At 32.9% G+C, this 12,326-nt stretch overlaps 1 protein-coding gene across 1 annotated transcript; it reads right to left on the bottom strand.

Moving 5' to 3' along the window:
- Window positions 1-7,286: 7,286 nt before the first annotated feature.
- LOC134271687 (uncharacterized) lies at window positions 7,287-8,144 on the bottom strand. The gene has a single exon (XM_062753900.1). It carries the CDS (start codon window positions 8,142-8,144, stop codon window positions 7,287-7,289), a length of 858 nt encoding a protein of 285 aa, XP_062609884.1.
- Window positions 8,145-12,326: the final 4,182 nt, after the last annotated feature.

Here is a 12,326-nt window from a genome sequence, read left to right as displayed (position 1 = left end):
TATATTCACATAGTTAAGAATTCAGCAACAAAGATGCAAAAAATATATGAAATAAACTTTTAATTTGGTATCATTATTCAAGGTAAACATAATTTGGTAGCCAACCTAATAATACATCTATCTTCCTACGAAAATATCATTATTTAAAGAATGAAGGGAAATGTAAACTATAGGCTTGTCTTTTATCAAACTACAACCTCCAATGTCCGCAAAAACGCAGTACAGTTAAGGTTACAAATATAAATATCGGCGATTTTTTAAGATATAAAATACATACTCTCTAAAGATGGGGGATTCTTTTTAGGACTTCATTGATATAAAAAAAAATGTAATGTGCTTCAAATCTCAAAGTTGAAGACATTTCTATTTTTTATTTAGATTTGTCACGTGATGTCGAAGTCACATGATTTTAGCAATTATACTTCCAGTTTAGAGATCATCAATGAATTCCAATATTGCCAAGGCATAACCAAGTTAAAAATCTTAGTTTAATTTGTAATCCTTTTAACACTATATGTAGTTTGTAAAAAGTGCTGCGAACCTATATAGACCCCCTTATTTAATTGCTAAAATTCAATGTGTTGGACGGCAGGTTGAATATTTTGCTTGTCAACTACAATAAATATAGCTATAATTAATTTATTTGCAAGATTCCATGTGGTTCGCCGCACTTTTCAAATATTTTAATGCTTTTTGAGTTTTTAAATAAAGGAGGTTTCCAAAAATATATATACTTCAGAAAAATAATGATTTCTAATTCAAAATCGCACATATAAAAATTTAGATTTGGTTGAACAATGAAACGATATGAGCATTTGGACCTCCAGTATGGCTGCCAACTGGAGGTAACTTTTCACCCATTCTCAATATAAGGGCACAAATGCCTCTCTGATTTTTTTAAAAATGAAGTTCAAGATAACAATTTTTCTATCAATTACCTTTGAAAGATAGTATCTGAAGATTTTGTTTCCAGATTTTTTTCATCAATTTATAATACATGAAATAATGACAATACGATAAAGTAGAAGGTAATTTTATTCAGAAATGTAGCTTGAAATGTACGTTACTCTTTCTTCATTGTCCAAAAAAAATATGTCAAAAAAAATGTAGTCATTAAAATCACAATTGGAATATCTCATCTTAACACCAGCACATCCTACCAACTCTGTCAGCAACATTTTTTCTCGGCATACGAACGTGCGTTTGATTTTTCCTTTCAAAAAACAAAGGTTACTTTTTGATCCAGATGTGTAAAAACATTTTTTAAATATATGCTTTAAATTCTTCTCTCTGTTTTGTTAAGAGCGATCAGTTTGAAATCTTGTCATTTTTAATAGATACTGGAACCTAACATGTACATGTAGTAAAATTCTATTTTGTAGTTACTGTCTTTTTTAACAAATATCCATGCCGATTTAGAAAACTATGTAAATGTAACGTACATTTCAAGATATATTTCTGTTTAATAAAAAGCTTAAAATTCATCTAAAGTTCATCTAAAAATTCATCGTTTTGTTTCAGTTTATTCCAAAAAAGATTCTCTATGTAATCACATTGTGTTATATGTCACAATCACCACTATAAAGACACGATTGCCTCAGAATATGAGTAGGTAACGTCCATTTCAAGCTTGTAATAATATGTAAATAAGTAATAAGAAAATATTTTTAAAAAAAGCAATTATTGACACAAAAACCATATCAATGAAGCGTTTTAAGGCAGTAATATAAGAAATCATAATGTAACAAACGAGGTTATTGTCATCAACTACATGAATGTCACGTCACTTCGGTAACGTTCATTTCACATATTATTGGGGAGTCCCCTCCACCTCAGTTCATAACCATTCTTTTTTGCTGTTTCGCTGAAATTGACACCGGTCGTAGCCTAGTTACTTCTAACTGTGTGCAAGGTTACAGACAAAAAAATATAAGAGTCAGATGTATTTTGCTATGATCTAACAAATGTTCGTATTTGGCCATTGAAACCTAACATAAATCTATTCCGAATATATCCATCGACAGTCTTGTACAATTTCATTTAGTATGTTGCAACATCGTTTTTCAAAACACAAACATACGTGCTTTTCAGCAGATCTGGAAAAATATAACCCAAAATGCAATGATTCAAACAAAACTGGGTATTCAGTATTTGAAATGTACGTGACCGTCTTGCGTTCTGGGTTTATTTGTTTTCTTTCTATTTCTTTTCTTTTTTGTTTTGTTTTGTTTTTTTTTTTTTTACCAATTATAAGCCTATGCATACCTTGTTTTAAATTATCAACAACAATTCAATTAATATTGACGAAAAATCGCACATGAAAAGTAAACAAACTGCAAAAAGGTTGCCAAAGATGAATTTAAGACACTTTAAGACAGCATGTGGTAACAGTTTAAAACATTTACGACGATTGAGGTGCATTTAGATGTGGCCAGTTGTCAAATGGATTGTAACGATAATTTTGTTTCGCTCGTGTAAACGCAATTCATTGACTAAATTAAAAAAATGTCAGTTAGAAATACATAAAATGTACGTTACCATACGTAACGTACATTTCAAATATAAAAATCAATTCTCTCCCACAAGCATACGTTAGACGCGCAATATATTGATACTATTTGAACCTGCATATCATAAGAAATGCATCATACAGGTTTCGTATTCAGAAATATATACCAGGTATCAAAATTATATTACATAATAATTGACCTTAATATATTTTTTTCCTCAGCAGAGACGTTTCTTTTCATTGATTTTGGGATTTAGCCGACCTCCAACCTTTGAAACTTTCCTTTGTGTTCACATTCGAGTGTGTGAAAGTATTAGAAAACATGAAAATTCGTGCGAGATTCACTTAATTCGAATTTCATGGTAACGTACATTTCAGTCACGAACATTTCAAATGATCACTTTTCATGTAAAAAATAATTTTTAATTGTGTTAAGCAAAACGTCTTTGCCAGTTTACAGGATACAAGGGGTTGCTTATTCAGAGTCGTCTCATATTTTCTACTTAATATGTATTCTTAATGGAAGAATATAGGTAACGTACATTTCTTTCTTATCTCTACGATTGAAAATGTCTTTCATTCCGTAAACATATTTATAAAAGTTGCTCAAGTTGTTCAATTTCATGTTACATTATCTATGTAGGAGTAATTAATCATTTGAAATTTCAAATTTAGCCCATCAATAAATAAAGGAGAACAAAACTATCAGGTGTATAATCTTTGTGTTTGCTTGTAATATGGTTGAAATAGAATTAAGCGACAGGGACATTGCACAATAAAAATTATTTATTATCACAAAGAAAATGTATTTATTGTTATGAAAAGAAATATGTATGATACAAGGTTTAACTTATCAGAAAATTTTTACTTGAGAATCAAAACTATATATTACACAGAGGGGATTCAGAATAATATTTGCCTCGGCGACAGTAACGTACATTTCAAATAGGCTACTATATTTGAATTTGGAGCACCTTAAATACCCTTTCAGATCGATAATTATATGAATTCTTATTCATTGTTATATGACTATTTATAATGTTGATTTAAAAGTTACATCAGTTGTATTTCTTTTAAATGAAAATGAGGCGACATCATTTGAGCCCTTATATTGAGAATGGGTGTTTTGCTAAATTTAGGTCAATCGAAAACTATCTATTGTTGTGTGGAAACAGACGACAAAACTGCATGTAATAGTAAGTTTTTATGTAGTCTACAGCTATCCAGCAGTTTGAAATAGCAAATATTTTCATTTTGTGGTATTTTGAAGACCTTTTATGTTGTGTGACGTCATAGTAATATTTTCCGTACAAAGGCTCGCCTCCCTATTGTAACCTTAACTGTGCTGCGAATAAGATTTTAAGACAAACTAAGGCTAAACTCTCGTGGTATAGACGTTCTATGTTTATTTACCGAAATATGCAAAATATTTTCTGTGGGATTTTTCTGCACTAGAGGATAATGATGATAAAAAGTATTTACTCATCGCCATTGACGTGTTTTCGAGACACCCTTTGTTGGATGTGTCGTGGTGGGGGTGGGGACGGAACAATTTAAGTAGTGGCGAACCATAGCGAGTTAAGGTATAATAAAATTTCATCGCAAAAGACGAAAGTTTTACATAAAAACAGAATGTGAAAATTGATATCCGACGGGGTGGAATACGATGTTTTGTTGCAGGGAAAACACGACTGTCATGTGATCTTCTCACCCATTCAGATACTATTTTTGTGGTGATTATTAATGTGAGGTATAATAACAAATTTTAAGCATGTAATTGTTTTCATATAGTGATTTTATTTTTGTTTGTTTGTTTGCTTCAGGTCACTTCACAATCTCTCACTCAAATTGAGACGCCATTACCTGTCGATGAAGGGCTATAAATGTTTACCTGTGTTCGTTGTACGGCTTTGGAGCAGTGTTGGATCTTCTCCATGCCGTAACCTACTGCCACACGAAACTTTGATTAGAACGATCTCATCCGAAGGAACAAATTTCGAATTTCTGCATTGGGATTCAAAACTTGACATAATTTACACGTCAAAGTTTAGTACAGTAAAGCTTGCTCAGTACGAACATGGATATTGCGAATTAACGGATATAACAAAGTTATCTTGGACCCCCACTTATTTTAATTTAACGAATTTCTTATATGGATATAACGAATTATGGACATAGTGAAGTTATTTCATAGGTCCCAGTGACTTCGTTAAAACCGAGTTTTACTCTATATCTTATAAAAAATATAATCATAATCTATCAGATCATGACCAAACATGAATTAATCAAGAGAATCGTTTTGAGGTAGTCTTTTTTCTGTTTGTATCTTTAGATATATACACTGCTGTTCTTCAGCCCAGGAGAAGATGCTTTCTATTTCGATGACGCCTGATCCCACCTATGATGTTGGTCTTTGCTCTGCTCCTATTTTGTATATTTTGCATTGTTTTATGGACTTTTCAGCGAGAATGCTTTTCGTTATCTTCATATATTTCATTCAATATTTTCATCAACCATGACGCCCTGTCCTAAAATTTGACTTCAGGAAAATGACTTAAATTCAAAATTTCCAAGATTTAGTATTACCCTGTGATACGTCTAGCAACAATCTACATGTATGTTCTGCTGGCAACAGTGATACCATATCAGATCTATCCCCATACCGATCATGTCTATTGATGTTAATGTTATGGAAATGTTCATTACATCGTTCATTACGTCAAGTACTCCTGCGTCTGTCCACAGAGTTCACAGGGAACCTCGACTCATCTGAGAACATTACGTGGTTCCATTGGCGATCATCCTAGCATTGATAGTGACGATACCATTGGAGTCGGATCCTAATGTGATGCTCTCTTAGAATTACAATTGCACGGATTACTGTGTTCGACTTCTGTAAAAATGGCGCATTCATCAGTTCCAGCATCTGCTCAATTTTTACTTTACGCATTTCTTTCTTTGCTATTTGGATTACATCTAAAGATTTATTTCCATCTGACGATTGAGCCATTCAGGAAGAAATAAAAGGTACCCAGAATGCTCCTTACCATTGTGATTTAAATTTCCTTGAAACACTAGAGTATTGAGTTGTCCTGCCTTGTCTAAAAACTATTCGAAATTGTATAGAAAAAATTCTAAGTTGATGATTTTTTATGATATATTTTTTTTTTCATGCTTCGCCGGAGGCCTTTCTAGATTGAGAAATTTTCCGTTCCTTTTGTCATCGGATTTAAGACTTTCAAGAGTGAGGATATTATATGGGATAAATTCGAATCTGATCAGAATGATTTTTTCTTTGAGTTTTTGTGTCAACATCTTATAAGCTGCTACAATGTCATAAATTTTATGAATTCGATTCATATCACACTCGAAACCGATTGGAAATTTCAATTAGGGACATTGATCATTTACTTATTCGTTTTGATGCCTGTAAGAAGACTTTGGTACTATGACGTCGCCATACTTAAAACAGTCAATTATTTTATCGTGATATTGTGTGTCGAGATCTATTCAATATTTCTCCTTAAAAAGCACCTCGGCATTCATAAAATTTGCGATTCATTTTTAGATGCGTTTTTCCCTCAACAAAATAATTTATATAGTCAATCCTATAGTGAACATTTTTGATGCAAACAAACATTAATAAAGCTTTATCATAATCAGTCCTCTGGCGACGTCATAGTACCAAAGTCTCCTTACAGGCATCAAAACAAATAAAAGTAATTACGATTGTTTAATTATATATATGTGTGCCAAATTTCATTCTGATCTTAATCGTGGTTTTGTAAATATAGAGATATTTCGCGAACTATTTGATCTTTCCTCGTATTAAAGCTCAAAATTCAAAAAAAAAGAAGAAAAAAAAAAAAAAAAAACTAAATCGGAGAAGAGCAAAAACGGACCTCCAAACATCAAAAATTGGGAACAGGTATCATTAGGGAGTGAGCATCATCTGCCGATCGGCCACATCCGCCCTTGTGCTCCTTTTCATGATCGGGAAATAACAGAAAACTTTGTCGTCAATTATGTTTGTAAATAATTAGTATTAAAAGGACAGTAATCATTTGACTTGATGATAAGTTGTATATGTTCACAAGGTTAATTTATGTAGCATAGAACTTGCAAATGGTGATTTTGAATAAACTTTTCTAAGCTAATGAAATATTTGAATTTGACATGGTGTAAAAAATCGGCAACCTAACTCAAACTAATGAAGAATCGTTTTTTTTTTTTACAAAATATAAAAATTTTCAATTACAAAGCGGAGATAAAATATCATAATGCTATTTGGACCCAGACTGTAATTCAATTTGTTAAAGGGTCATTTCTTATATACAATGCTTGCCCTTTGACATGAAAAATGACACATTGCTAGAAAAAAAATGACATTGAGAATGTTGGAAAGTAAAAACGTAAGCACGCAGAATTAAGCAGTTAGTATTCATACATCGTATTTCAAAAACCGTATGAGTATTGCTCGATATAATTTGTATACACATTTTATTAAGAGAAATGACTTCCTATAAAGTTAATCAATTGCTGGATTGATGTGAAGGAAGGTAGAGGGTTAGAAAAGGTACTTGTTATGTTGCCATGTGAAAGCAAATTTGACAAGAGATGTCTTTTTATATAAGCAATGTAATGTACACATATGAGCTAGCAAAATGAAAAAAAAATCTGTATTTTCTTATCTAGTCATGTTGATCGTGTGTGAGATAGTCTTTTCTCTTTATGTATCTGTAGACATCCACTCTGCTGTTATGATCCTTTGTTCCAACTAAAAGAAGGTGATTTCTGTGGTCATAATCCAGACCTCCTGATACATTGATTTTGTTTTGATTGGTGAACAACAGTGATAAAAAAAGTGACCGTCTTTGTCAATCATTTGAATTGTTTTACTTTTAATATCACACACCAGGATGTTCGAAATTGCATCCACACACACTCCCCGTGGTGATAGTCGTGGTCCTGAAGAAGGTCCTGTGTAGAAGAAGCGATGTTTTCCTTCACGATCTGTTACTACTATACCATGGTTCAAGTCAGAAACAATAACATCTCCATTGTGGTTCTCTGTGATGTATTTAGGAAATATATACAGTTTCTGACGAGTGTTACAGTTTTCAATGAACTGGATTTGTTGTTTTGTACTGTTATATCGCATAACTTTGGCCTCTATAAACATTTTATCTTGATCAAAATAGTATACATTCATCCCGACCAAAAGATCTCCATTAGAGGGAGAACAGTACACACACTTTGCTTTCCACGATTCTGCTATCTTTATGAGTGTAATTATGTTGTCTGTTGACAATTGGTTGACGTTATTAAATCTGTCTATGTAAATCAGATTCCCTTCAAGAGTCATGGAGTGTCCTCCAGTATAACTATTTGTATCTTTAAAAATATGTAGATGTTCACCATTCGGATTTGTCAAGATGATACGTCCAGATTGATCATTGATCCATACCATGTCTGTTGTCACACAGGAGATATGGCGAATCTCATTATCACCCATCACTGTGAAAGATCTCCGTAACACAGGTACACACATTGGTTCAAGAAGCTGTTCATTTCTGACATGCCGATTTTTTGACTCTGTGATTTGGATTTCTCCTAGTAACTTAATCACATCCATTCGGTTGATTTTACAGTTCAGGGAGAATGGAAATGTGTCAAGAATGCTCGTTAATCTTGGGATAGGGGTTTTCTTTAGAAACATAAGGAAATGTATAGGCTTGTCTAACACTGTTTCTAACTTTTATAAAAATATTTCTGTGTTCGTAATTTTTCTTTTTGGTTCTTTTAATTTAGATGTGAGTGACCGTTTTAATTGTTTTAATTCATTGATATCATTTACTACTACACCAGCCAGATTCTTCAGTCTCATAGTTCTTGTTGTCATGCTTTGCTGGAGACCAGATAAAATGGATTGACAAATTTCCTTGCTCATTTTAACATCGCATTTTATTTGTTGAAGAAGAGCAAGATTATTGAAGATAATATCAGTTCTTATGTAAGCTATCCTGTCTATGTGTTGGTGTCTGCACATTTTATAAGCTGAGACAATATCCAAATTGTCATGATTTCGGTGCTCATAACACTCGGCACAGATTGGAAAATTACATGAGAAACACCATTTGTTTACGTATTTGTTTTGGTGCTTGTCACAGGAATTTGGTATCCTGAAGTCCCCATACTTTAAACGGTCAATCACTACCTCGTGATATTTGGAATCAAGGTCTATCATATTTTTCTCCTTGCAAAGAACACACATCTTCTTTGCATGTTTTACAATAGTAAAATACGTCCCCTTCACACTGAGAACATTTTGGAACTTTCAACTGTCAACTGTCTGTGGACATCTGAATCCATTGATAACTGTTTGTGTGTAAATAGCTGTATGCATGATTAACAATTAGGCCTACATATGCTCCTGGTTTATTACACTTTCTATTTTCCTCTTCTAATCGTATTGTTTTGGCGCTACAATCTTGAAAAAACACAATAATCTGAATTATTTTTTGTTCATGTTTTCACCTTTACTTTATTGAATTCCTGTTTTTGGTTTTAATTAACTATTCCTATTTTTCATCTTTTTTGCAATTCTGAGATTCCTGTACCACGTCTTTGTATATATTTTCTACCTAATATAAATATAAATTTGATCTTTTATGCTTCAATGCAGAATACGCCTTTTGTCTTTTATCCACCCTATTTGTAACCCTTCCGTCGTAATTCAACGATTTTTCTATCGTTTTTTATTAGCGTATCAGTAATTATTACTTAATTAACAATTTGATAAAATAGTATTCACAACTTTAAGCCACCAATAAGATACCTTTAAGCACCAATTAAATTCGCATAAGTTAAAACTTTATCGGACCAATACATAACATTTAAAATAATGATTTGTTTATTTTAATCCTTCTTGCTGAAGCAACTAATGTAATTAACATTGTTATTTTTACACGCTTTATAAACAAGAATCCTTGTTCTTTTTCATGATAGTCATTATTTGACGAAATAACACTACTAAAATTTATTAGCTATTAACATTAATAATAGTAAGTTAGCATTAATATCTGTTTAGTCGACATGAATACATGGAGCGGTACGTAAATCGATAAAAAATCAGACAAATCAATATAAACACCTGACAAGTAGCGGTAAAAATTTGCAATCAACGTCGTCCTGTAAAAAGTATTATGGCCTGCTTACCTGTATAATAACTTAGGACAATATCCATAATTTAACTAAAATCTAAATAGTTCCATTTGATGAATAGGAAATAGGTTCTACCCCACCCAACTTTTTTGTAAATAAAGGTAAGGCATCCCTAAACGGTCATTCTAATATTTTGTTTTAAAGACGATATTCCTCACAATACATTGAGTAATGAGCGTTTTCCGATAAGAAGAATAGTGGTCGATCGAATCTCCTATACAATCACTACGGTGGAATGTTCAGCTGTGATTTCTTTTATGTCAGACTTTCGATCTAGTATAGGAGCCCTTTAAACAAATAAAAAATTGCATGCTAGAAAAGTAAAGATCGATATCTTACACAAGTATCAACATATTTACATAACTTAAGAAATTAGCAACAAGATATAATATCAAAATATTATCACTCGTAGAACATACATGTATAAAATAAATTTAAAATTTGCTTACATTATTCAAAGTAAACGTTGATGTGAAAAAATTTCATAGGCTTCCTTATGCCTAGGTCACATTTCCCGGCCGGTAGCCGTAGACCGGTGGTAATCGTTGGTAATCCGTGATGTTAACGATGCCCTTACATCGGTGCACATCGGCCTAGTAGTCCTAAAAGTATCAGTCACATTATCCAGCGATGGGTATTCGATGGGCAACCAATGCCTTTTATGATAAAAATGTCGTTGTTGCCGGACGGACTTTCCAAGGCCCAGCGAAGCATTGCTAATCATAAAACGATGTTCCAGGATAATAGGCCGATGTATATTACATCACTCATACATTGGTGAACATCGTTCGAACATCGGTTGACTACGGGCCAATGTTTGGTCGAACATCGACCGATGATCGGCCGTTATCTGTTGGACGACACTCAACCTCCCGATGACCTCAGATTCAACGGATATTGGACGATGCTCGGCCATACATCAGCCGATCCGTGTAAGATGTGTCAATGATGGGTTGCCGATGAGGAGCGATGTGTGGCATCATTGGAGACATCGCTGAATTTTAACTACGAATTATGTCCTACCGATGACCCTAACGATTCGCAAAATGACCTCAGTCACCTTCCGATCACTAGTGGTGCCCGGCTGGCAACCACGCCATTTTCATCAAAAAACGCATCGGTTTCTCATCGTATACCCCATCGCTGGATAATTTGACTGATACTTTAGTCATAAAAATATTATTACTTGAATGAAGGGAAATGTAAACTACGTTTGTCTGTTATCAAACTACAACTCTCAATGTCCGCAGAAATAAGAGTTTAAGACAAACAGGAAAAACTCCACAGGTGTAGCCTTCCCATTGGTTAATAACCGAAATAAACGTTTTTTTGCACTAGAGGATAATTATGATAAAAAGTATTTACTCATCACCATTGACGTGTTTTCGGGACTTCCTTTGTTGGGTGTGTCGGATTGGGGGTGGGGACATTTTAGTTTGAGGCGGGAGCAAAGTGAGTTACAGTATAAATTTCATTGCAAAAGACAAAAGTTTTAATTTAATTTAAAACACAATGTGAGAATTGATATCCGAAGAGGTGGAAGACGGCATTTTGTTGCAGTGAAAACACGACTGTCACATGATCTTCTTACCCAATCAGATTCTATTTTTGTAGTGTTTATTTATATTAGGTATAAAATAAATTTTATGCATGTTATTTTTTTCATAAAATGATTTTTTGTTTTGCTCTAGATCTCTTCACGAATTTTCACTCAAATTGAGACGCCATTACCTGTCGATTTAGGGTTGTAAATTTTGACCTGTATTCGGTCTACGGCCTTTGAGGAGTGAAGGATCATTTCCGTGCAGTATCCTACTGCCACACTTGATCTCAATTCATACGATTTCATTAGAATCGAGTTTTGTCATACTTTACACGTAAAAGTGAGATACAGTAAAACTCGATCAGTACGAACACGGGTATTGCGAATTCTAGGATATAGCAACTTTATCTTGCATCCCCAGCTATTTTTATTTAACGAATTTCTGATAAATGGATAGTGCAATTTATGGATAAATTGAAATTATTCCATGGGTCCTAGTTACTTCCTTATAACCAAGTTTTACTACATATATTAAAAAAAGTATTTACCTATTAAAATTCGTTTGTCTTTCTTTTTTTGGCAATCATAAGCTATCAGATTATGTCGACAAAATAGATGAAGAATGATTGGCAGTTTTTGTCATGGCTTTATTGATTAATAGTCAAATCAATCATCAATACAATCAATAGTCAAAATCAATCATCAATACAATCAATAGTCAAATCAATCATCAATACAATGAATACAATGATGTACACAAGGTATCTCTACAATGATGTACATAAAGTATCAATTCAATGATGTACACAAAGTGTATATTGAATAATTAATACACAATGGGTACAATGATATTCAATGATAAACAATGATATTCAATCAATGATGTACGCAAAGTGTATACATGTATTTACACTATGGGTACAATGATATTCAATGATATGCAATGTTATGCAATAATATGCAATGATATTCAATGATATACAATGATATTCAATGATAAATGAATTGCAATGAGCAGGTAGCAATGTATTACAAAGACAATGGTCTACG

Source organism: Saccostrea cucullata, unplaced genomic scaffold (genome assembly GCF_032062105.1).
Source record: "Saccostrea cucullata isolate Sc308-1 unplaced genomic scaffold, CSIRO_AGI_Scuc_v1 ctg8666, whole genome shotgun sequence".
Classification (NCBI taxonomy): domain Eukaryota; kingdom Metazoa; phylum Mollusca; class Bivalvia; order Ostreida; family Ostreidae; genus Saccostrea; species Saccostrea cuccullata.
The sequence above is the reverse complement of the archived record's forward strand: the minus strand, read 5'-3'. Positions and strand labels throughout refer to the sequence as shown.